This window comes from Lynx rufus, unplaced genomic scaffold (assembly GCF_022079265.1).
Source record: "Lynx rufus isolate CCGP_SWC_20201006 ecotype Redwood Valley unplaced genomic scaffold, mLynRuf1.p SCAF_29, whole genome shotgun sequence".
In the NCBI taxonomy this organism is placed as follows: domain Eukaryota; kingdom Metazoa; phylum Chordata; class Mammalia; order Carnivora; family Felidae; genus Lynx; species Lynx rufus.
This window is the reverse complement of record NW_025814844.1, coordinates 1425276-1446893: the sequence shown is the minus strand read 5'-3', so window position 1 is coordinate 1446893 and position 21618 is coordinate 1425276. Positions and strand designations below refer to the sequence as shown.

Sequence of the window (21618 nt, the reverse complement as noted above, 5' to 3'; positions counted from 1 at the left end):
TGGCTGAGCATACAGTACATGCCCAGTAAACAGTGGTTACTGTTATTCAAGGGCAGATGGGAACTCCAGGCACAGAAGTGCTAGGGTCAGGCACCGGGGTGTGAGTGTGTGCCCGAAAGGAAGAAGTACTGGGAGGCGATGGTGGGGCTGTGAAGATGCGGCGAAGACAGTGAGTGCCTTACACGCCCAGGGAAGGCGTTTGCACGTTGTCTCGCAGTGGGCAGCCTGTGAGGATGTGGTGGCCTCTTGGAGCTGGGCTTTAGGAAGGCCATCCTGGTGGCTGAGAATAGGATGTTTGAAGAGAGTGGGACTGGGGAAGGGGTGGAGGCAGGAGCCGAGGGAGTGAGCGGTCCAGGTAGGAATGGGGGGCTGTGGCAGGAAGGAGGAAGAGGACAGGGGGGTTGGAGAGACAGAGGTCGTAAGTGCCATCCTCAGGCCCATCGTCTCTCTCTTGTAGCTACATCTGGCAGCACATTGAGATTGGCTATGTCCAGGGCATGTGTGACCTCCTGGCTCCACTGCTGGTCATCCTGGATGACGGTGAGTATGTCCCCCCCCCCGCCACCCCAAGGCCAGGGGTGCACTTTCCTTCCCACTGCAGAGGAGGGGTTCAACCTTACTTTGTGACTCCCACTGCAGAGGAGGGGTTTAACCTTACTTTGTGACTCTGGTGAATGCATCAAGGTCCTAGGGAAATAGAAAGGCTTGTTGTTCCATGTTAGTCCACACTTATCACCAGGTGCCCGACACCCAGCCAGGCCTTTGCTAGCCACTGACTGCACAGACATGAAGGGGAGCAAAGAAAAACCCACACCCAGATGTCTTCACTGGTGAATTCTACCAAACACCTAAAGAAGAATTAATACCAGTTCTCCACAAGCTCTTCCAAAAAAACAGAATAGGAGGGAATACTTCCCAACTCATTGTATAAGGCCAGTCCTTACATGAAGACCCATTGGTACCTTGATACTAATATCAGACAAAGATATCACAAGAAAAGAAAACTACTGAGTGATGTCCTTGATGAATATAAAGACAAAAACCCTCAACAAAACACTAGCAAACTGAATCTAGCAAGCTCTAGAAAAGACTATATACCATAACCAAATGGGATTTATCCCAGGAAAACAAGACTGGTTCAATGAATGAAAATCAATCAGTATAATTCACCAAATTAATAGAATAAAGGATGAAAATGACACAATCATCTTAGTTGACAAAGAAATGGCATTTGACCAAATTCGACACCCTTTCATGTTAAAAACTCTCCACAAACTAGGAATTGAAGGAAATTTCCTGAGCACGATAAAAGGCACCCAAGGAAATCCTACAGCTTGTTCATACTCAATGGTGAAAAACTGGATGCTTTCCCCCAAGATCACAGATAAGACACAGATGTCCACTTTTGCCACAAAAGGTTCTAGACAGGACAATTAGGGAAGCAAAAGAAATAAAAGGTAGCCATACTGGAAAGGAAGTAAAACTATCTCTATTTGCAGAAGATCTGATTTTTATATACCGATAATCCTAATGTATAAAAAATAATCTTAGAGCTAATAAACAAGTTCAGCAAGGTTGCAAGATACAAGATATGTATACAAAAGTCATTTGTACATCCATACATTTGCATTGAACAATGCAAAAACAAAATTAGGAAGGCATTTACATTTGTAATACTATCTAAAGGAAGACCCTTAGGAATAAATTGAACAGAAGATGTGGAAGCTTTGCAGGTTCAATTCCAGACTGCTGTAATACAGCAAATATTGCGATAAAGCGAGTCAAATGAAGTTTTTGGTTTCTGAGTGCATGTACAAGTCACGAGTACACTACCCTGTAGTCCGTTAGCATTATGCCTAGAAAAATAATGTTCATGCCTTAATTTAAAAATCCTTTATTGCTAAAAAATGGTAGCCGTCATCTGAGCTTTCGGCAAGTCATAATCACTGGTTACAGATCATCATAACAAATACAATAATGAAAAAGCTTGAAACGTTGCAAGAATTATCAAAATGTGAAACAGAGACCCAAAGTGAGCAAATACTGTTTGGAAAATGACGCCGATGGATTTTCTCAATGCAGGGTTGCCACAAACCGTCAATTTGTAAAAAATGCAGTATCTGGAAAGTGCAATAAAATGAGGTATGCCTGTATGCCAAAACTGTAGAACATTGTTTAAGAAAAAATTGAGGATCTAAATAAATGGAAAGACACCTCATGTTGGTGAGTCGGGAGACTTAGTACTGTTAAGATGGCAGAGTGCTTTCCAAATTGATCTGGATTCGGTGTGATCCCTATCAGCATCCCAGTTGCAGTTTTTGCACAAATGGGCAAGCTGACCCTAAAACTCATTTGAAAATGCAAGGGACCAGGAGTAGCAAAACCAGTTTTGAAAAAGGAGAAGATATTAGGGGACACACAGTTCCCAATTTCAAAACCTATTACAAAGTTACAGTAATAAAGAGAGTGTGGTAGTCCCACAGGGATAGACATGCAGATCAGTAGAATAGAATTGGCAGTCCAGAAATAAGCATTTCTGGAGTGCCTGGATGGCTCAGTCGGTTGAGCACCGACTTTGGCTTAGGTCATGATCTCGTGGCTCATGAGTTCAAGCCCCTCGTCGGGCTCTGTGCTGACAGCTCGGAGTCTGGAGCCTGCTTCGGATTCTGTGTCTCCCTCTCTCTCTGCCCTTCCCCAACTCACACTCCGTCCCTCTCTCTCATAAAAATAAATAAACATTAAAAAATAGATCATAGACCTAAATGTAAGAATGAAAACTACAAAATTATAAGAAAACACAGGCGTACATCTTTGTGACCTTGGGTTTGTGTCCTTGGGTATTAAGCAATGGTTTCTTAGATATGACACCAAAAGAATAAAGCGACAAAATTAAAATTGAATGGGACTTGAACAGAATTTAAAACTGTTGTGCTTCAAAGGGTACCATCAGGAAAATGAAGAGAGCCCAAAGAATGGAAGAAAATACTTGCAAATCACATACATCATACAGGGGACTTATATCCAAAATATGTAAAGGGGGGCACCCGGGTGGCTCAGTCGGTTAAGCCTGAGTCTCGATTTTGGCTCAAGTCATGCCCTCATGGTCGTGAAATGGAGCCCTACGTCGGACTCCAGGCTGGGTGTGGAGCCTCCCTCTCCCTTTGCCCCTCCCTCACTCATGCTATATAAATCAATCAATCAATCAATAAATAAATAAAAATATGTAAAGCGCTTTTACAATTCAATAATGAAAAGATAAATAACCCAATTAAAAATGAGCAAAAGGTTTGACTAGATATTTCTCAACAGAATGAAAGACATACATGTAGCCAGTAAGCATATTCAAAGATGCTCAACATCTTTACTCGGCAGGGAAATGCAGATGAGAACCACAATGAGATTCCACTTCATGCCCACTAAATGGCTAGAATGAAAACAATGGAAAATATCAAGTGTTAGTGACAATATGAAGACATTGTCTCTGAGATTTTGAAAGCAGACTGGCAGTTCTGCATAATGTTAAAGGTGGAGTTACTGGAGGACCCAGCAGTTTGGTTCCTAAGTATATCCCCAAGAGAAATGAAAACGCAGTGTTCGCACACTCTGTGTGAGCATGTGCACAGCAGCGTTATTCACAATCGCCCCAAAGTGGAAACAACCCAAGTGTTCATCAGTGGATGCATGCATAACCAAAATGTGGTATAGCCCTGCAATGATAAAAAAAAGAACGATTTGGCAAAAAAAAAGAATGATTTGACACTTGATATAGTGTGAAACCTCAAAGAGGCTCTGCTAAGTGAAAAAAGCCAGACACAAAAGGCCACATAGCATATGATTCCATTTATTGGAAATGTCCAGAAGAGGCAAATCTGTAGAGGCAAAATAGACTAATGGTTGACAGGGGCAGGGAGTGGGCGGGGTGGGGGGGTGGATGGGCCATGACTGCTGATGTGTGCAGGTGTCTTTTGGGGGTGATGGAAGTGTTCCCACCTTACAGATGATGGTTGCACAATTCTGTGAACATGCTAAAAACCTGAGCTGTACATTTGAAATGATGGATGTTATGCGATGTACATCTCAATAAGACTGTTAAATAAATGGGCAGCATAACTCCCTAGTCCTTAGACGTGGGTTGTGCATGGTGACTTCCTTCCAAAAAGTTCAGCATAGAAGGGGGTGTGGGCAGGAGGGAAACTGTGGTGGAGAAACCTGAGTCAGCCAGGTGACCGAAATCATCATTAACAGTCATAAATCATGTGGATAGCAGGTGCCCTTGACATGATGTGTTTAAAATGGCACGTTACCCACATGGTCTTTCGCTCAATAACCCCAAAAGCCAGTATCATCGTGAGAACAACATCCAACAAATTCCAGTAGAGAAGCATCCCTTAGAATATGTGACAACCACTCTCACAACTGCCAAGGTCATCACAAACAAGGAAAGCCTGAGAAACTTCTATACCCGAAAGGAGCCCCAGGAGAGATAACACCTGTGTGTAATGTGTTATCCTGGTTGGGTTCTTGGAACAGAAAATAAACAAAATTATGGAGTTTAGTTAATAATGTATCATCAGCGGGTTGTTAATTGTAACAAATGTAGTATACAAAAACTGTCCCTACTCCTTTCTCAACTTTTCTAGAAGTCTAAAACTGTTCTAAAAAAATCAAGTCTTTTTATTTAAAAAAAATTTTTTAATGTTTATTTATTTTTAAGAGAGACAGCACAAGCAGGGGACGGGAAGAGAAAGAGGGAGACACAGAATCCAAAGCAGGCTCCAGGCTCTGAGCTGTCAGCATAGAGCCCGACACAGGGCTCAAACCCATGAACCATGAGATCATGACCTGAGCCGAATTCGGATGCCTAACCAATTGAGCCACCCAGGCACCCGTGAAAAAGAGAGTGTTTTTAAAAATGAATGAGGTCTTACTGTGCCTTGGGAAACCTTCCAGTCTAGTGTAACTTTCTCCAGAGTTACCAGGTATTAGGAAAAAAAAAAAAAGGTATCATTTTCAAATAAAGTTTTCTAAACGCTGGCTCATAAACAATATGAAACAGGTTTCTTTATTGCAGGAATTCTCAGAGCCTTTACTTTTCAATATATGTAGTCACTCTCTAGCATTTCCCAGAGTTATTGGACTCTTTCTCTGCATAATGCCTGTCAGCGCCTTTCCAGTATTGACAATTGCTGTTTTAATCCAGTGATTCCCAGACTTGAGAATTTCATGAACTGGTAGAATTTTGAAAAAGAAAAAAAAAAAGTTTGGGGACCAAGAAAACATCATCAACTTTTTATTAGAGCAAATTAGAGATCTTTAATTATTTTCTTTTATTTTTTTATACATTAAATGTTTATTGAGCTTAAAATCCATAAAACCACCAAACTAAATAATGTAAATGTCCAACAAGAAAAGAATAGATAAATTGTGCTCTAGTCATACAATGGAATACCAGTCAGCAATACACATGCATGAACTAATACACTAAAGCATCTAAAAGTATATATACTGGGGCGCCTGGGTGGCTCAGTCAGTTGAGCGTCCGACTTCGGCTCAGGTCGTGATCTCGCGGTCTGTGAGTTTGAGCCCCGCGTCGGGCTGTGTGCTGACAGCTCAGAGCCTGGAGCCTGCTTCGGATTCTGTGTCTCCCTCTCTCTCTGCCCCTCCTCTGCTCATGCTCTCTCTCTCTCTCTCTCACTCTCTGTTAAAAATAAATAAACATTAAAAAAAATTTTTTAAGTATATATACTGAGTGGAAGACGCTACAGATAAGAAATACATACTTGATTATTCCCTTCATAAAGTTCTAGAAGAAGGAATAGGATGCTGACATACAGAGTTGAAGGAAAGAGATCGCAGATGGTACCAATTGGCAACTAGGGATCTTTTAGAAAAAGAGCATCTGGTATCACCATTATTTCCTAAAAGAAAGGCTATTTCAACCCTCCAAGGAGGGAAGTATGTATTTAGATTGCAGAACATCCCCTGAAGTGCAATACGCTAACACTCCATCGTCTCTGTGTTTGTCCTTCGGCTGTGGGTTTCAAGAACCAGCTTGGAGCCTTCGACCTTGGGATCACCTTGGGAGCTTGGGGTTCCTTGGGCAGTGGCAGCACTGGCCGTTTCTGCTGTGCTCTTTCCCCAGAGGCCCTGGCCTTCAGCTGCTTCACGGAGCTCATGAAGAGGATGAACCAGAACTTTCCCATGGGGGCGCCATGGACACGCACTTTGCCAACATGAGGTCGCTGATCCAGGTTTGACCCAGTCCTGTTCAACAGTATAACTTATTCCAGCTCAGCCTGATGGACCCCGAATCAGCTTCAGAGCCACACTTCGTGTAATGCAGCACAAGCCAGTTCATTCCATTTTGTTCATCCCATCGTTCATTCATGGACATTTGGGTGGTTTCCACTTTTTGGCTCTCGTGGATTGTGCTGCTGGGAAGATTCGCTTACAGGTTTTTATGTGGACAGATGTTTTCATTTCTCTTGGTGATACACTCAGGAGTGAGGTGACAGCTGCCCCGTGTTACGTTCCCACCGGCCACATGCCGGAGTCCCAGCTTCTCTCCTTCCTCACTGACACTTGGTTGTCCATCATTTTGGTTCTTGCCATCCTAGCGCGTGTGCAGTGGTGTCTCATTACGGTTTAGATTCGCATTTTCCTGACTCATCCTACTGAGCATCTGTCATGTGCTTTGTGGATCTTTACTTGCAGGTCTTCAGAGAAGTCACTGGGGTTGACTTGAGCTGGGTTGATTTTCACTTCAAATCTTCTGCCCGTTTTTTAGCTCCACCTGGTTGTAGGGGCTGTAGTGGGGTCCGGTATGAGGATGTGCCCTCATTCTGTCCCCTCTGGTCCAGCCTCTTGCTGGGAGGCTGATGCCAACCTTTTCTCCCGCTGGCAGATTCTGGACTCCGAGCTCTTTGAGTTGATGCATCAGAACGGGGACTACACTCACTTCTACTTCTGCTACCGCTGGTTCCTGCTGGATTTCAAGCGAGGTATGGACTTCAAACTGGGGTCTTGTTCCCAGAGTCTTGGCAGCAGACCCTCAGGGAACAGGTACCGAGGAGGCGAGGGTGGGGGTGTTGCAGCAGAGCCAGAGGAAGAGAGTAACACCCAGTTATCGCGCTGTGACTGTTGGCTCGCCTGCCTTATTTCGCAGTGACACCGCGCAGTAGGTGTTGTTACTGGAGCAGGATTCTCGCACAGAGAGTCGTGACGCCCAGGCTTTTCTTTCCAGGAAGCAGCTTTATTCCCGCCGGCACCGCTCAGTTGGGTTCGTACCCGAAGAACCGAGCCTCGAACGCCACGTGGCGTAGTTTTTTTTATATATGTTTCACCTCTGTGTCTCCCATACGTGGGAACACACAAACATGCGGTCAGATTAAGGGGTCTCATGTCACAAGGTCGTGAGGGATGTTGTCATGTACGCACATTAGCCAGGTTACCTTGAGGTTTTTTGTCCTTCCTTAGGGAGGGGACCCCGCCACATTACAGTCCCCATTTTACAGATGGGGAAACCAAGGCTGAAAATCGAATTCAGAGGTAGGACCGGCAGAGCCAGGATCTTAGGCCGCCTTTGTCTAGCCCCCAAGCCCAGTTAGTTCCCTTCCATTCTATTCTGCCGCCTTTCATAGACAAGGTGCCCCGAAGCTCACGCAGCATGGTGCACATGTGACTTGGAAATGACGTGGGGCACAGCACACTGCTATTGTGCAGAGTCGGAGTGATGCTCATAAGAGTATCTACCCTGCAGGAAGGCGTTTTTAATGCGCCGGGCAGTGTGTGCTGAGCCATTTGTATGTATTATCTTTGCAAGCCTCACCCCAAGTACAGAGGAGGAGAGAGAGAGGCTCTTGGTAGAGGCTTGGGCTAGCCCAAGGTCACCTTGCCAGCAAGTGGTGGGGCTGGATTCAGACTGAGTTTAGTGGACATAGGAAGCCTTGCTCTCAACCATTGCTGTCTCCAGTTTCTTGACTAGCCCCAGAGGCAACAGCCAGCTCCACATTTGTACAGGAGTAAGAGAATACCCCCCTGGGTGCTAAGGAGATACAAGGTGCAGAGAGAAAAAGGGGATGCTAGTCAAAGGGCAGGGACAGGTCGGTGTAAATCAGACCTGATTATGCTGGGTTCCTCCCCTTCCAGAAGCTGGAAACTTACATCCTCCCTAGTCTGCATAACCTCCTCTACAGACGGGGAAAACGGAGGCTTCCGACGGTCAAATGACAGAGTCTGGGTCTCCTACCTCCTGACCTGAGTTCTGCCTGCTCTCTGCGGTGCTAGGACAGAAGTGAAGGAAGGACACAGCTGGCCTGAGATTTTCCCAAAGGGAGGGCAGCACCGTGAGCTCTGTGGCTTACCCTCTCCCCACGCATGTGCGTACTGGTGTCTCACGCAGAACTTGTCTACGATGACGTCTTCTCTGTCTGGGAGACCATCTGGGCAGCCAAGCACGTCTCGTCCGCCCACTACATCCTGTTCATCGCGCTGGCTCTGGTGGAGGTCTACCGTGACATCATCTTGGAGAACAATATGGATTTCACAGATATCATCAAATTCTTTAACGGTACCCACATGACTACAGTGTCATCTGAGGAGTGCGGGCTTCTGACAGGCCCCTTCGTGGGGCCTCGTAGGGGATATAGGGGGGTTCCGCCCTCTTCTTATGTCTATTTCCAAATGGAGGGGTTGACATCTTGTAACACTGAGAATGCATTTTTCTCAAGAATCTAGCAGAAGGAGCATGAATGTTGAAATGAGGCTCAGGGGCAAACCCTGGCTCTCCCACCAGCCAGCTATGCCCACAGATAAGCCGTTTCCCATCTGCTTCTTCATCTGTAAAATGGAATAAGAGCGTCTGCTTCAGAGGGTTGATATGTACAAAAGCAGGCATGGGAAGGCATTTGAAGTGGCATGAGAAGGGCACAGTCATTGAAATCAGACAGATAATGGATTCTGATCCTAGCCACTCGGGTGCTGTGTGACTTTGGGCCACTGACTTTATGTCTCTGGGCTTCAGATTCCTTGAGGTAGAATGCTACTAACACCTCCCTCACAGAGATGTTTGGACAATTAAATGAGACAACATGGATAAAGCCTATCACATGATACCCAGCTCATATGAGGGGCCCCATAGCTGGAAGCTATTGCTACTGTTATCACTATTTAAAGTTTTTTTAAGAATAAGGGGTGTCTGGGTGGCTTAGTCAATTAAGTATTTGACTTCAGCTCAGGTCATGATCTTGGGGTCTGTGAGTTCGAGCCCCACATCAGGCTCTGTGCTGACAGCTTGGAGCCTGCTTCAGATTCTGAGTCTCCCTCTCTCTCTGCCCTTTCCCCGCTTGGTCTCTCTCTCTCTCTCTCTCTCTCTCTAAACCAAACATTAAAAAATATTTTTTTAATGTTTTAAGACAAAAAAAATTTTTTTTAAAGAGGGAGGGCGCCTGGCTGGCTCAGTTGGTAGAGCATGAGACTCTTGATCTCAGGGTCATGAGTCCCAGCCCCACATTGGATGTGGAGGCTTCTTAAAGATTAAAAATTTTTTTAATTTTTTAAAACCTAAAGCAAAAGAAGGAAGAAAAAAAAAGCCACCTTTGACCTTACCCCAGAAACATGATTTTTCTTTAATAAGCTTTTTATTTTGGAATAACTGTAGATTTACAGAGAAGTTGCAGATATAGTACAAAGAATTCCTGCCCTCTTTCACTCAGCCACCCCTCGGGTCTCTGCGTTGCCTGGTCCTAGAACTTTTCTCACAACTAAGAAATTAACATCAGTACATTACTATTAACGAAACTACAGACTTTGATTTCACCTGATGCCCTTTTTCTGCTCCAACATTTTCCAACCCAAGAAACCACATGGCATTTAGTGGGTTCAATAGAAAACCTTTTTTTCCCCCTCTCATCTTTTCCAGTCATGTATTTGTTACCATCACAGAATCCAACTGTATCCCATTTTTTCCACTTAATACTTTAAATTTTTAAATTTTTTTAATGTTTACTTATTTTTGAGAGAGAGAGAGAGAGAGACAGAGCTCAAGAGGGGAAGGGCCGGAGAGAGAGGGAGACAGAATCAGAAGCAGGTTCCAGGCTCCAAGCTGTCAGCACAGAACCCGACGCGGGGCTCGAATTCACGAACCACGAGATCATGACCTGAGCAGAAGTTGGACACTTAACCGACTGAGCCACCCAGGGCCCCTCATTTAATACTTTAACAAGTGTCTTCCATTTAATCATTTTTTAAGGCTGTCGAGTGTACCTATAGCCACTGTCTGCAGCATAAGGAACCGTCCCTATTGTTGGGTAGCTAGATTGTTTTCAGTTTGAGGGTGTGATTGAAAAAACAAAGTGCCCTTTATGCCTCTATAAAATTTTCACAGCACCCCAGGCCAAAAGTTCCATTTAGCAAGTAGTTAGATCCAAACCACTTGATAACTATTTATATCCCAACAACTTAGCAGCTGTTTGCAAAAATGATACCTGTTGGTCCAAAGAAAATAATATCTTTATGTCATTCTCTTTTTTTGTAAGTTTATTTACTTATTTTTGAGGGAGACAGAGACACCACGAGTGTGAGAGGGGCAGGGAGAGAGGGAGATTCCAAAGCAGGCTCCGTGCGGTCAGCACAGAGCCAGACACAGGTCTCAAACTCACGAAACTGATTTCATGACCTGAGCCGAAAGAAACCAAGAGTCAGATGCTCAACCGACTGAGCCACCCAGGCGCCTCTCTATGTCATTCTTAAATAAGCACAACAATTAATGGGATATGTGCACCTGTTCGGCATTGCACAGCTTCTCAAACACTGGAACCAGATTAGACACCCTCACCTTCATGTATTTCCTGTTTCACAGTGATTTTCTCATGGTTTTTGCTTTTTCTCAAACTTGCTTAACTGCTTACAGAAAACCTAGCGTTACAAAGATATGAAGTCATTGATAGGCATGTAGGGCAACGTGTGACCTCCCAGATGCTACCAGTTTATGTGGTGTTGAACAGATACGGAATATCATTATGTTTCCCTCACAACGTACAGAAGTGGCACCCTGGGGTACCTTGGTAGCCAGTTTGGGAACCATGGTCTTAAGGCCCTTTTTTTTTTTCATCCAGTAAATGATTTTTTTTTAAGTTTTATTTGCTTATTTTGAGAGAGAAAGAGAGAGAGAGAGAGTGTGTGTGTGTGTGTGTGTGTGTATGTGTGCACACAGGGAGGGGTAGAGAGAGGAAGAGAGAGAGAAGCCCAAGCAGGGTCCGCACTGTGAGCACAGAGCCTGATGCAGGGCTTGAACTCATGAACTGTGAGATCATGATCTGAACCAAAACCAAGAGTTGGACGCTCAACTGACTGAGCCACCCAGGCGCCCCAATCCAATAAATGATTTCTTTATGATAAACGTCTAGATTTAGGATTATTCCGCTTTCAAGATCCGATCATTTTATGTGGCTCGCTATTTATTTATTTATTTAGTATTGGCTACATTTTTATTTAGCATTTAGTATACAATATATAATATTTAATATAGTATAAGTATAGTATTGTCAAAGTCACTAGGCATTTCCACTTTTATATATATGTGTGTGTGTGTATATATATAATTTATTGTCAAACTGGTTTCCATAAAACACCCAGTGCTCATCACAACAGGTGCCCTCTTCAATGCCCATCACCCACCCTCCCCTCTCCCACACCCCCCATCAACCCTCAGTTTGTTCTCAGTATTTAAGTTTCTTATGGTTTGCCTCCCTCTCTCTCTGTAACTTTTTTTCCCCCTTCTCCTTCCCTCTGGTCTTCTGTTAAGTTTCTCAGGATCCGCATATAAGTGAAAACATATGGTATCTGTCTTTCTCTCTATGACTTATTTCACTCAGAATAACCCTCTCCAGTTCCATCCATGTTGCTACAAATGGCCAGATTTCATTCTTTCTCATTGCCAAGTAGTATTCCATTGTATTTATAAATCCAGTCGTCAGTTGATGGACATTTAGGCTCTTCCCATAATTTGGATATTGTTGAGAGTGCTGCTATAAACATTGGGGTGCAAGTGCCCCTATGCATCAGCACTCCTGTATCCCTTGGGTAAATTCCTAGCAGTGCTATTGCTGGGTCATAGGGTAATTCTATTTTTAATTTTTTGAGGAACCTCCACACTGTTTTCCAGAGTGGCTGTACCAGTTTGCATTCCCACCAACAGTGCAAGAGGATTCCCATTTCCCCACATCCTCTCCAGCATCTGTAGTCTCCTGATTTGTTTATTTTAGCCACTCTGATTTGCATGAAGTGGTATCTCAGTGTGGTTTGATTTGTATTTCCCTGATGAGGAGCGACATTGAGCATCTTTTCATGTGCCTGTTAGCCATCTGGATGTCTTGTTTAGAAAAGTGTCTATTCATGTCTATGAATAGGTCTATGTGTCTGTTTTCGTGCCAATACCATACTGTCTTGATGATTACAGCTTTGTAGTAGAGGCTAAAGTCTGGGATTGTGATGCCTCCCGCTTTGGTCTTCTTCTTCAATATTACTTTAGGGGTGTCTGGGTGGTTCAGTCAGTTAAGCGTGCGACTTCGGCTCACATCATGATCTCACGGTTCATGGGTTCGAGCCCCGCGTTGGGCTCTGTGCTACCAGCTTGGAGCCTGGATCCTGCTTCGGATTCTGTGTCTCCCTCTCTCTCTGCCCCTCCCCTGCTCATACTCTCTCTCTCTCTCTCTCTCAAAAATGAATAACAAAGACTAAAAAAAATTTTTTTTTAAATATTACTTTGGCTATTTGGGGTCTTTCATGGTTCCATACAAATTTTAGGATTGCTTGTTCTAGCTTCAAGAAGAATGCTGGTGCAATTTTGATTGGGATTGCATTGAATGTGTAGATTGCTTTGGGTAGTATTGACATTTTAACAATATTTATTCTTCCAACCCATGAGCACGGAATGTTTTTCCATTTCTTTGTATCTTCTTCAGTTTCCTTCATAAGCTTTCTATAGTTTTCAGCATACAGATCTTTGACATCTTTGGTTAGGTTTATTCCTAGGTATTTATGTGGCACTTAATAAAATTTTTTTTTGCTCCCCCCCTCTCCTGTTGCTTCCTTCTTTTGTATCTTTTAACACCTGCAATGTGCCCAGCATTGTTTTCTCAAAAGGTTCCCAGTCATCGTGTTTACATGAGGCAAGGCGAGTGGGAAGATGTAACTCTTTTCAAGCACTGTGAGCCAACATCATGTCGTTTGATCTCACGGCAGCCTTGTGAAGTAGATGCTGTTGCAATCCCCATTTTACAGATGAGGAAACTAAGGCCCAGAGATGCAGGCCTTCTCCAAAGTGTCTGCTTCTGGAACTCCTCTGGAGATGATGCCAGATGAGGAGGAGGAGGATGCCCCAGGGACACCCCCCCCCTCCCTTCTAGAAGGTGCAAGTGACCTAAGGATGGACACAGAAGGAGGCTCATGAGATTTTTGCCTTCTGCTCTTTCAGAAATGGCTGAGCGGCACAACACCAAACACGTCCTGAAGCTGGCCCGGGACCTCGTGTACAAGGTGCAGACTCTGATTGAGAACAAGTGAGGGCCACCTCACCCCAGCCCTGTCAGCCGTGCCGCCACCCACGTGTCCAGCCCGCTTTTCCTCCCGGCTGCCCCAGGAGCGAGGTCCTGGTGTCTGTTCATGAGCATGGACTTCTGTGCAGAGAGAAACTGCCCCAACTTTGGCCGCCAGGCAGGTGGGGTCGAGGGTTTGCCCCTTGAGTTCAGCCTTACGTTTTTCTGTTTGACCAAAGATTGTCCAAGTCTGGGATTTCTCCCTTGTGGGAGTTGGGGTACGTCAGTGGATGGAGGGAACAGTTTCGTTTGTGGTCTCCAGAATGGTTGCCTCTCTCTTATGCTGTCCCAACCCCTCCAAACTGTTCCGTCAGGGGAGACTTGGAGAAGGAGTTTTTCTTGGGGAACTAGTGTAGGAGAGGTCTGTGGGGCTACCTCTATACTCTGAAAGGGGCCTCTGGAGATGTCCCAGAACATGGCCGGCAGGCAGGCTTGGAGCAGAGTTTCTGCACCTCCCTCGGTGCTGTTGACAGGGTGCTGGGTGAACCGTCTTCTGAGAGGGGTCGTCCTATGCATTGTTGGAAGGTAAGCAGCATCGCTGGCCTCTGCCTGCAAGATGCCAGTAGCACCCCCTCCCCAACCCAGCTGTGACAACCCGAAGGGTTTGCAGATTTTGCCACACGTCCCCACTCGAGAACCAGTGGCATAGAGGAGGGGCTGCAAGTGTATCTCCTTCCCCCTCTTTTGTTTAACCACCTGCTCCTGAGGCTTTCTCCCACTTAGAAAAGGCACACGGGAGTCCACATCTCTCTCGGGACCTGGATTCTGTTTGTTGTGGTCTCTCATTTTTTTTCTCCTCCACCTGACCCCAGGAGAGACTTCTTTCCTTCTTTTCAAGAAAGCCTCTCCCTGAGAGGCTCCCCGGAGAGGGAGGGAAGGGCGGAAGGGCTGAACGGTGAGAAGTGTGGTAGGTGTGAGTTAGCCTGAGGTCCCGCCCAAAGCCCTCCAGGCAGGGTGGAGTCCACATCCGTTTCTTCACCTCCTAGGGAAGATCTCGCCTCTCCTTCTGCACTTTGGGTCTGATGCTCCAGAAGTTTGGAAGGTGTGTGTGAGTGGCCGCCACTTCAAGGGAGGTGGGGGAAGCTGGCTTTTCTCTAGGTGCCTTTGATCACTCAGGACAAAGGAAGAACAGGAAGGCAGAGGTCCGCCAGAGTAGACTGTGATGGGTGTTTTCCTTGGAAAATGTGCTGATGAACTGGCCCCCGGAACATGGATGGCTAAGTCTGGAAGTGGTCCCCTCCGCGTCTTCACACAAAGGGTCGCCAGTCACAAACAGACCCCGAGTTAGCTGGTTCACCCTGCCTACCTGTCCTTTGATAGAGCAGTCCTGCCAGCTCTTTTCTGAGAACACACGTGGGAGAAACAGAGTCAGGTTGGAAGGCTCCTCCCCAGAATGGAAGGTAGGATTTTGGAGAGGGGAGGAGACTCATATAAGCACAAGGAAGCATTCACAGAGAGGGTACGTTAGTCCTCTGTCCTGAGCAAACCAGAAGGGGGAGGAACCCCTACCCTGCGTGCTTGTGAAGGCTCGCCCCTGGGCCCCAGTGCCTTCAACTGCATCCCAACCCCCCAGTCTCCCACGTGGGGCCTCCTGAGCAGGACGGACGAGACCTAAGTGTCCCTTGCCTCTGAAGAATGTGCTCCGTGAAAATTGCATCTCCTGGCTTTGGTCCCCACCTTCCCAAGACGAGGAAAACACATCCAGATCAAAATTTTCCTAGCCACTCAGCTCTTCGTTACAGAGGACATTATTTTAGCAAGACCCGGGTCCCAGACCTTCCGATTCTGATTTATTTTTCTCGACAGACTAGTCCCAAAGTATAGCACACAATCTCTTCTCCGCCTTCTCTCATGGTGTTCCAGAGAAGTGTCCGTGGTTGTGATTTGGAACAACTCCTATTTGTTCAGCTTATGGTGTTTATTTTGGTCTCCGTACGTCCTGCGTCCTTGTGTCCAGGAATCGAGTGCGTGGGAGTCATTCTGCCCGTGGAGTGCCCTCTTCCTTCTCTCAGTGTTGCCAACATATCTTGTAACTGTTTACTGAAGAGTTGTGTCTATATAGAGAGAAAATATATATAAACAGAGAAATGTGTGACTATGGGTTATTTTTTCATTTCTGTGTTTCGGGAATTTTTTTAATGCATAGGGAAGAAAGGTTTGCTTTTGGAGACTGTGTCCTCCCAACCGCACCCCAGTGGCCCATACCCAGATGGGGACAGAGCCTCATGATAGCTGCCTGGTCTTGCCCCAGGAGGTGCAAGGCAGGTGAAGCACTTCTCACCCCCTTGTATCAGTTAGCTGTCACCATGAATAATGCCACGTAACAGACCACCCCAACACTTAGTGGCCTCACACTGCCATTTATTTATTAGCTCTCAATTCTGTGGGTTGACATTATGGGCCGCATTCATCTGAGAGGTTCTTCTGGTCTGAGATGGACTTCTTCATGTGTTTGTGGTCAGCCAAAGGCCAGTGAGGCAATTCTGCCTCCGACAGTTGGCTGACTGTTGGCCAGGAGAGTAGGGGAAACCGGGCCATGTGTCTCTCATCCCCTGGCAGGCCAGCTCAGGCTTGTTTATGTGGCCATGGTGGCAGTTTTTCAAGAGAGCAAGCAGAAGTATGCAAGACCTTTTGAGACCTAGGCTTGCAATTGGCATAAAGTCATTTCTGCTCTGTTCTGTTGCTCAGGGTAAGTCACATGGCTGAGCTCAGATTCAAAGGAAGGGAAAATAGACTCTACCATTTGGTGGGTGGCTTTGCAGAGGGACATGGAAAAGGAGAATGGATACCATCACAGAAATAATTGAGGCCACTTTTGCAAATGGCCTGCATGATCCCCCCAGATCCAGGGCACAACACAAGAAAGGTCCCCAGATGGTCAGCCATTTGACTCGAGGTCATACCTGTAAGTTGACACCCACTGAGCTTGCTCAGCTCTCACCCCCAATGTGCCCACAGACACCCAACTACTCTCCCGTGACTTCCACGGTCCCAACTCGTGGCTACCATTCAGAACCTTAGTCATCAGGCAATGGCGACCTCTCATGGATGTCCACCCCCAGCAGCCTCTAAACATGGGTCAAAGGGAAACAACTAGCTTTCGGCTGCAGAAGCAAAATTTGATTTAACCTAATGAGCACCTGTCAGAATTTCAGGTTTTACGTAGAAAAAGTTAGATTTCCAAAGAAGCCCGCAAAATAGAGACAGAGTTGGCAGGTGGCATTGGCAGCCTGGGTGAGTCTGGTCATCACGTTCTCAGAAGATTGCCAGCAGAGGTAAGTCTGAAGGCACACAGCAGTGGGCGGGTGGGGATTTGTCCTTTGCCAGCTCGGACGGGGGCTTTCTTAGCAGGAAGGTCTGCTCCTTCCTGGGGGAAGCTTCTTTTTTTTTTTTTAATGTTTATTTATTTTTGAGGGGGTGGGGCAGAGAGAGAGGAGGACACAGAATCCGAAGCAGGCTCCAGGCTCCCAGCAGTCAGCCCAGAGCCCGATGCGGGGCTCAAACCCACGGACTGCCAGACCATGACCTGAGCCAAAGTCGGACGCTCAGCCGACTGAGCCACCCAGGTGACCCGGGGGGGGAGAAGCTTTTGAGGGCAAAGACCGGTTCCGATGTCCCGACGGTGCTGCAGAGCTTCCCCAGTATCATTTCTCCAATTCCAGCCATAGTTTGGTACGTGTGGCTGTCCTCCCGGAGGGCCCCACCAGGGCTCACAGCTACTGCCTGGCCGCACCAGAGTCAGGCAGCACAGCGCCCCAGTTCTGTGCGCACGAATGTCTGGTTACGGGCACCGTCGACTTACGGTCACTGACGATGTATGTTACGGGAAAAGAAATCTCACGAGAATATTTTTTGTCGTTGCAGAGGCCTTCCTAAGTGCGTGCGTTTGAGCGTTGCATGGACAGGAAGAGGAGTCGTGGATCACTAGGCATATTTTAACGACTCCGTGGCGGGATGGGGAAGTGGCCTTGGTTTCTGTGTTTATGGAACACGGGGTGGCTGGACTCCGGTCATCCTTTTCCTCCTCCTCCCGCCATCCTCCCTTCCTTCTCTTCCCTTTCCCCCCTCTCCTCCCTCTGCCTCCTTTCCTTGTAGCCAAGAACATTTGGATGGTGTCTCGTCCACAGTTTCTACCCGGATGATGCTGTTCCTCAGAATAAGCCTGACAAACCCGCAGTGTGAAGGCCCTTCTGGCTGTTACGTTCTTTTAAAGCCGTGCTTCGTTTGCTGTTTACCTAGAGCTTTCTCCCTTCGGCTTGTGGGAGAGGCTGTGGGCACTTCTCATGCACAGGGTTTGGGAGGTCCTAACCATCCCATTTTGGAGTGCCTGGCAGGCATTCCTGCATCTGGTTTCTCCTTCTTGCCCTCCCCATGCCCCTCCCAGGCCCCAGGTCCCTGGAGTCCCGGAGAGGAGGGGGTGCAGTCAAGACAGTGGGAAGAAGCCCTTCCGATTACCTTCCTTCCCAGCAGATGCTCTGAAGTCTGAGAGACATCAGACCCATCGACCAATGAATCTTCTCCCACGTTTCCTAATAGCATTTCCAACTCAGGTCACCTGCAGCCCACCTTCATGATTCTGACCATGTCTGTGCCCCACCTGCACACTTGTACCTTTGCTGGTTCTCTGTTTTTTTTTTAATTTTTAAAAACATTTATTTGTTATTAAAAGACAGAGAGAGACAGAGCATGAGCAGGGGAGGAGCGGAAAGAGGGGGAGGCGCAGAATCCGAAGCAGGTTCCCTGCTCCGAGCTGTCAGCACAGAGCCTGACATGGGGCTCGAACTCACGAACTGTGAGATCATGATCTGAGCTGAAGTTGGGCGCTTAACCGACTGAGCCACCCAGGCGCCCCTTTACTGGTTCTCTTTAAACCAACTCACTTGAGGCGCCTCTCTTCTCGGAGGGACATAGAGAACGATACAAGTGGGAACGACTCTCTCATTGTGCCGACTATAATCATGTCCCACATCTCTGTCGCGTGTTTGGGGAAGTGAGGATTTCGGATCCCTGCTGTTCCATTTCCTGGCTGTGTGGCCTTGGGCAAGTGACTGGACCTCTCTGAGCTTTAGTTTCCATTTCTGCAAACTGGGGACAATAGTCTCCCATTATTCCGGATCCAGCCCCAGCCCCATTCTTTCACTGGGACCCTCTGCTCCTCAGCGTGTCTGAGGATGATTTCCTGGTTGAGACTTCAGTGGCCCTGGGTTCCCAGCATCTACCTAGCTCAGGCTCTCAGGTGAATCTTTGAAGCCTAAGAGAATATGGCTCCTGGAAGACAGCACGGGACAAGGTGAGCTCCCAGCCCCCTCGGGCTGTGACAGAGGAACACAGCACTTAGGTGTGGTGGGGCCATCAGTTCTCAGCAGGAACAAAACAGGAGCTGACTGCAGTCAGCATCTGATTTTGCTGCATCAGGAAAAGGTTCACAGGTCTCTCTTTTCTGGCTTTTAAGTCCCCTGCCTGGCACATTGAGAGCGTGAGCCCAGGACAGGTGTAGACTCCAGAAGAGCACAGTTTGATCTTTCTGAAGTGCCTGCTTGCCGACCTGTTGCTAAATCAAACTGCCTAGAGGAATTCAAATGACCCACGGGACCATGCAGTTAGTTCCCTGGGGATTTTCCATTACATCAGGGTATTGTGCTGGAATTCTCCAGTATCTTCCTGGCTTTCTTTATTCAGACTTGTGGGCACAGTGATTTCAAGCCTTTGTAGATGCAGGGCTCCTTGAAATAGCAGCTGTCCCTTGTTGTGATCAAGAGAAAATAAGACAGATCCCTCTGCCTCGAGTAAAGACGGAATCTCTGTAAATGGTTCCGCGTGAGGGGCTGGAGAATTGCTCCCTTTGGCCTTGATGAAACAGTTCAAAGGGAACATTAAGGAACTTGGGGGCCATTGTGAGGTTGTTACAGAGGGGATGTGGGTGACAGGGGTGGGGACTGAGTTTGAGATTCTACTTGATGGCATCTACTTGCTGCTTTTTGCACTGGGATGCTGCTTGGGTCTGAAGGCATCTTCCCACGCAAGAGCCACTTGCATGGAAGTGTTTCTGCTGATACCAAAATGTGGCCTCTGGTTCAGCTCAGGTCATGATCTCTCGGGTCGTGAGTTCGAGCCCCACGTCGGGCTCTGTGCTGACAGCTCAGAGCCTGGAGCCCGTTTCGGATTCTGTGTTTCCCTTTCTCTCTCTGGCCCTCCCCCGCTTGTGCTCTGTCTCTCAAAAGTAAATAAACATTAAAAAAAGGAAAATATATGCTGGGTTGGGCAAAGGGAGCAAATCCAGATGTTCTTTTGCCTCCACCATAGAGTCTGACGGACCTAGGTTCAAATCCCAGACATCTGTGCAGACTTAGGCATGTGACTGTCCCTCTCTGAGCCTTAGTTTTCACTTCTGTGAACTGGGGATAATAAAGATACCCTTCAAAAGGGAGTTGGGCGGAGCGCCTGGGTGGCTCAGTCAGTTGAGCGTCCGACTTCGGCTCAGGTCATGATCTCGCGGTCTGTGAGTTCGAGCCCCGCGTCGGGCTCTGGGCTGACAGCTCAGAGCCTGGAGCCTGCTTCATATTCTGGGTCTCCCTCTCTCTCTCTCTGCCCTCTCCGGCTCATGCTGTCTCTCTCTGTCTCTCAAAAATAAACACTAAAAAAAAAAAGAATTTAGAAAAAAAAGGGAGCTGGGCACTGAATGTTTTTGGCCGCCTAGCATCCCTCCCCTGTCCCAGTACAAGCACCTTGTCCCATCCTCTGGGGAGCTGTATCTCTTAGATTACAACCATGGCCTTCTAGTGAGACTGCTGACGTGCCTCTCCCCCCAGGGGGTACACGACCCTCTTCTGGCCAATCAGATTCCTTCCCTGAGAAGAGAGAAGTTCATGCTTCCCTTCTGTGGCAGCCAAGCTAGGAAGATGCCAGCCTGGAGCTTCCAGGGGCCACGTCTCCTGCAGGTAGGGGAGCAGGCATGGCTGGATCCAGGTGTTCAGATGAAGTCCTTAGAGCTCCACCTTTGTCCATGTCATGGTTCCACTCTCCTCCAGGCTGGCACGGGTTCCATGCCCATCTGTGAAGCAGTTTCTCCAGCCAGGCTTTATTGGCTAGAAGGGCTCATTTATCCGCCTTAAAACATGAGCTGGGTGCCTGGATGGCTCAGTCGATTGAGCATCTGGATCTTGATATGGGCCCAGGTCATGATCTCACGGTCGTGGGATGGGGCCCTGAGTTGTGCTGTGTGCTGAGTGTAGAACCTGTTTGGGATTCTCTCTCTCCCTCTCTCTCTGCCCCTCCCCTGTTTACACACTCTCTCAAAATAAATAAAAATAAATTTCAAAACAAACAAAAAACATGGGCTAGTCAGAGAGCTGCTGGGGGTCAACTCTCAAGGAAAGATTAGGGTGCCACTCCCAAAGAAGGGCAGTGGGTCATGGTAGGCAGAAGCAACAGGTCGACTCCAGCATCCCTGACAGAGCGTGTGCAAAGGATGGAAGAGTGAATGGCCTTCCATGGGCCCAGAATTCAGTATGGTGGAGGGAGAGGCCCAGGGGTGTTGGGTGTTTCACAAGAGAGAGGTTGGAGTAGGATCTGAAGGACTTCATGTTCCCCGAGTAAGAGCAAAGTCTCCATATCAGTGGGACTGTCTGCAGGGAGGGATGAGGCACGTCCCCTCATCCCCACCCCAACACTGGACACACTTTTGCACAAACTCTTATACATACGGGCACTTACTAAATATTTGATTAGAAAAGAAATAATTCTCAAATTCTCCAAGAAAAAAGGAGTTATAAAGATGGAGGGTAGAGAAGGAGAATAGGCCTGTCTATTGAAAGATGCAGCATTTTTTAAAGTTGGGTTTTTTTTTTAATTTTAAGTAATCTCTACACGCAACGTAGGGCTCAAACTCACAGCCCCCAGATCGAGAGTCGCATGCTCCACCGACTGAGCCAGCCAGGTGCCCCTGAAAGATGTGGTATTTGAGGGACAGCTTGGACTCAGAATTGTCCTGCGTCCTCTTTTTTTTTCTCCTCTTGGGAAATTT

General features: G+C 47.1%; 1 protein-coding gene across 1 annotated transcript in view; it reads left to right on the top strand.

Moving 5' to 3' along the window:
• The window catches only part of LOC124519793 (small G protein signaling modulator 1-like), a 97147-nt gene extending 81473 nt beyond the window's left edge, over positions 1-15674 (top strand). The window contains 6 exon segments of the mRNA XM_047090210.1: positions 458-540; positions 6143-6196; positions 6199-6251; positions 6905-7001; positions 8402-8569; positions 13475-15674. Of these exon segments, the coding sequence (XP_046946166.1) occupies positions 458-540; positions 6143-6196; positions 6199-6251; positions 6905-7001; positions 8402-8569; positions 13475-13563 (544 nt within the window). The 3' untranslated portion in view covers positions 13564-15674.
• The last annotated feature ends 5944 nt before the right edge of the window (positions 15675-21618 follow it).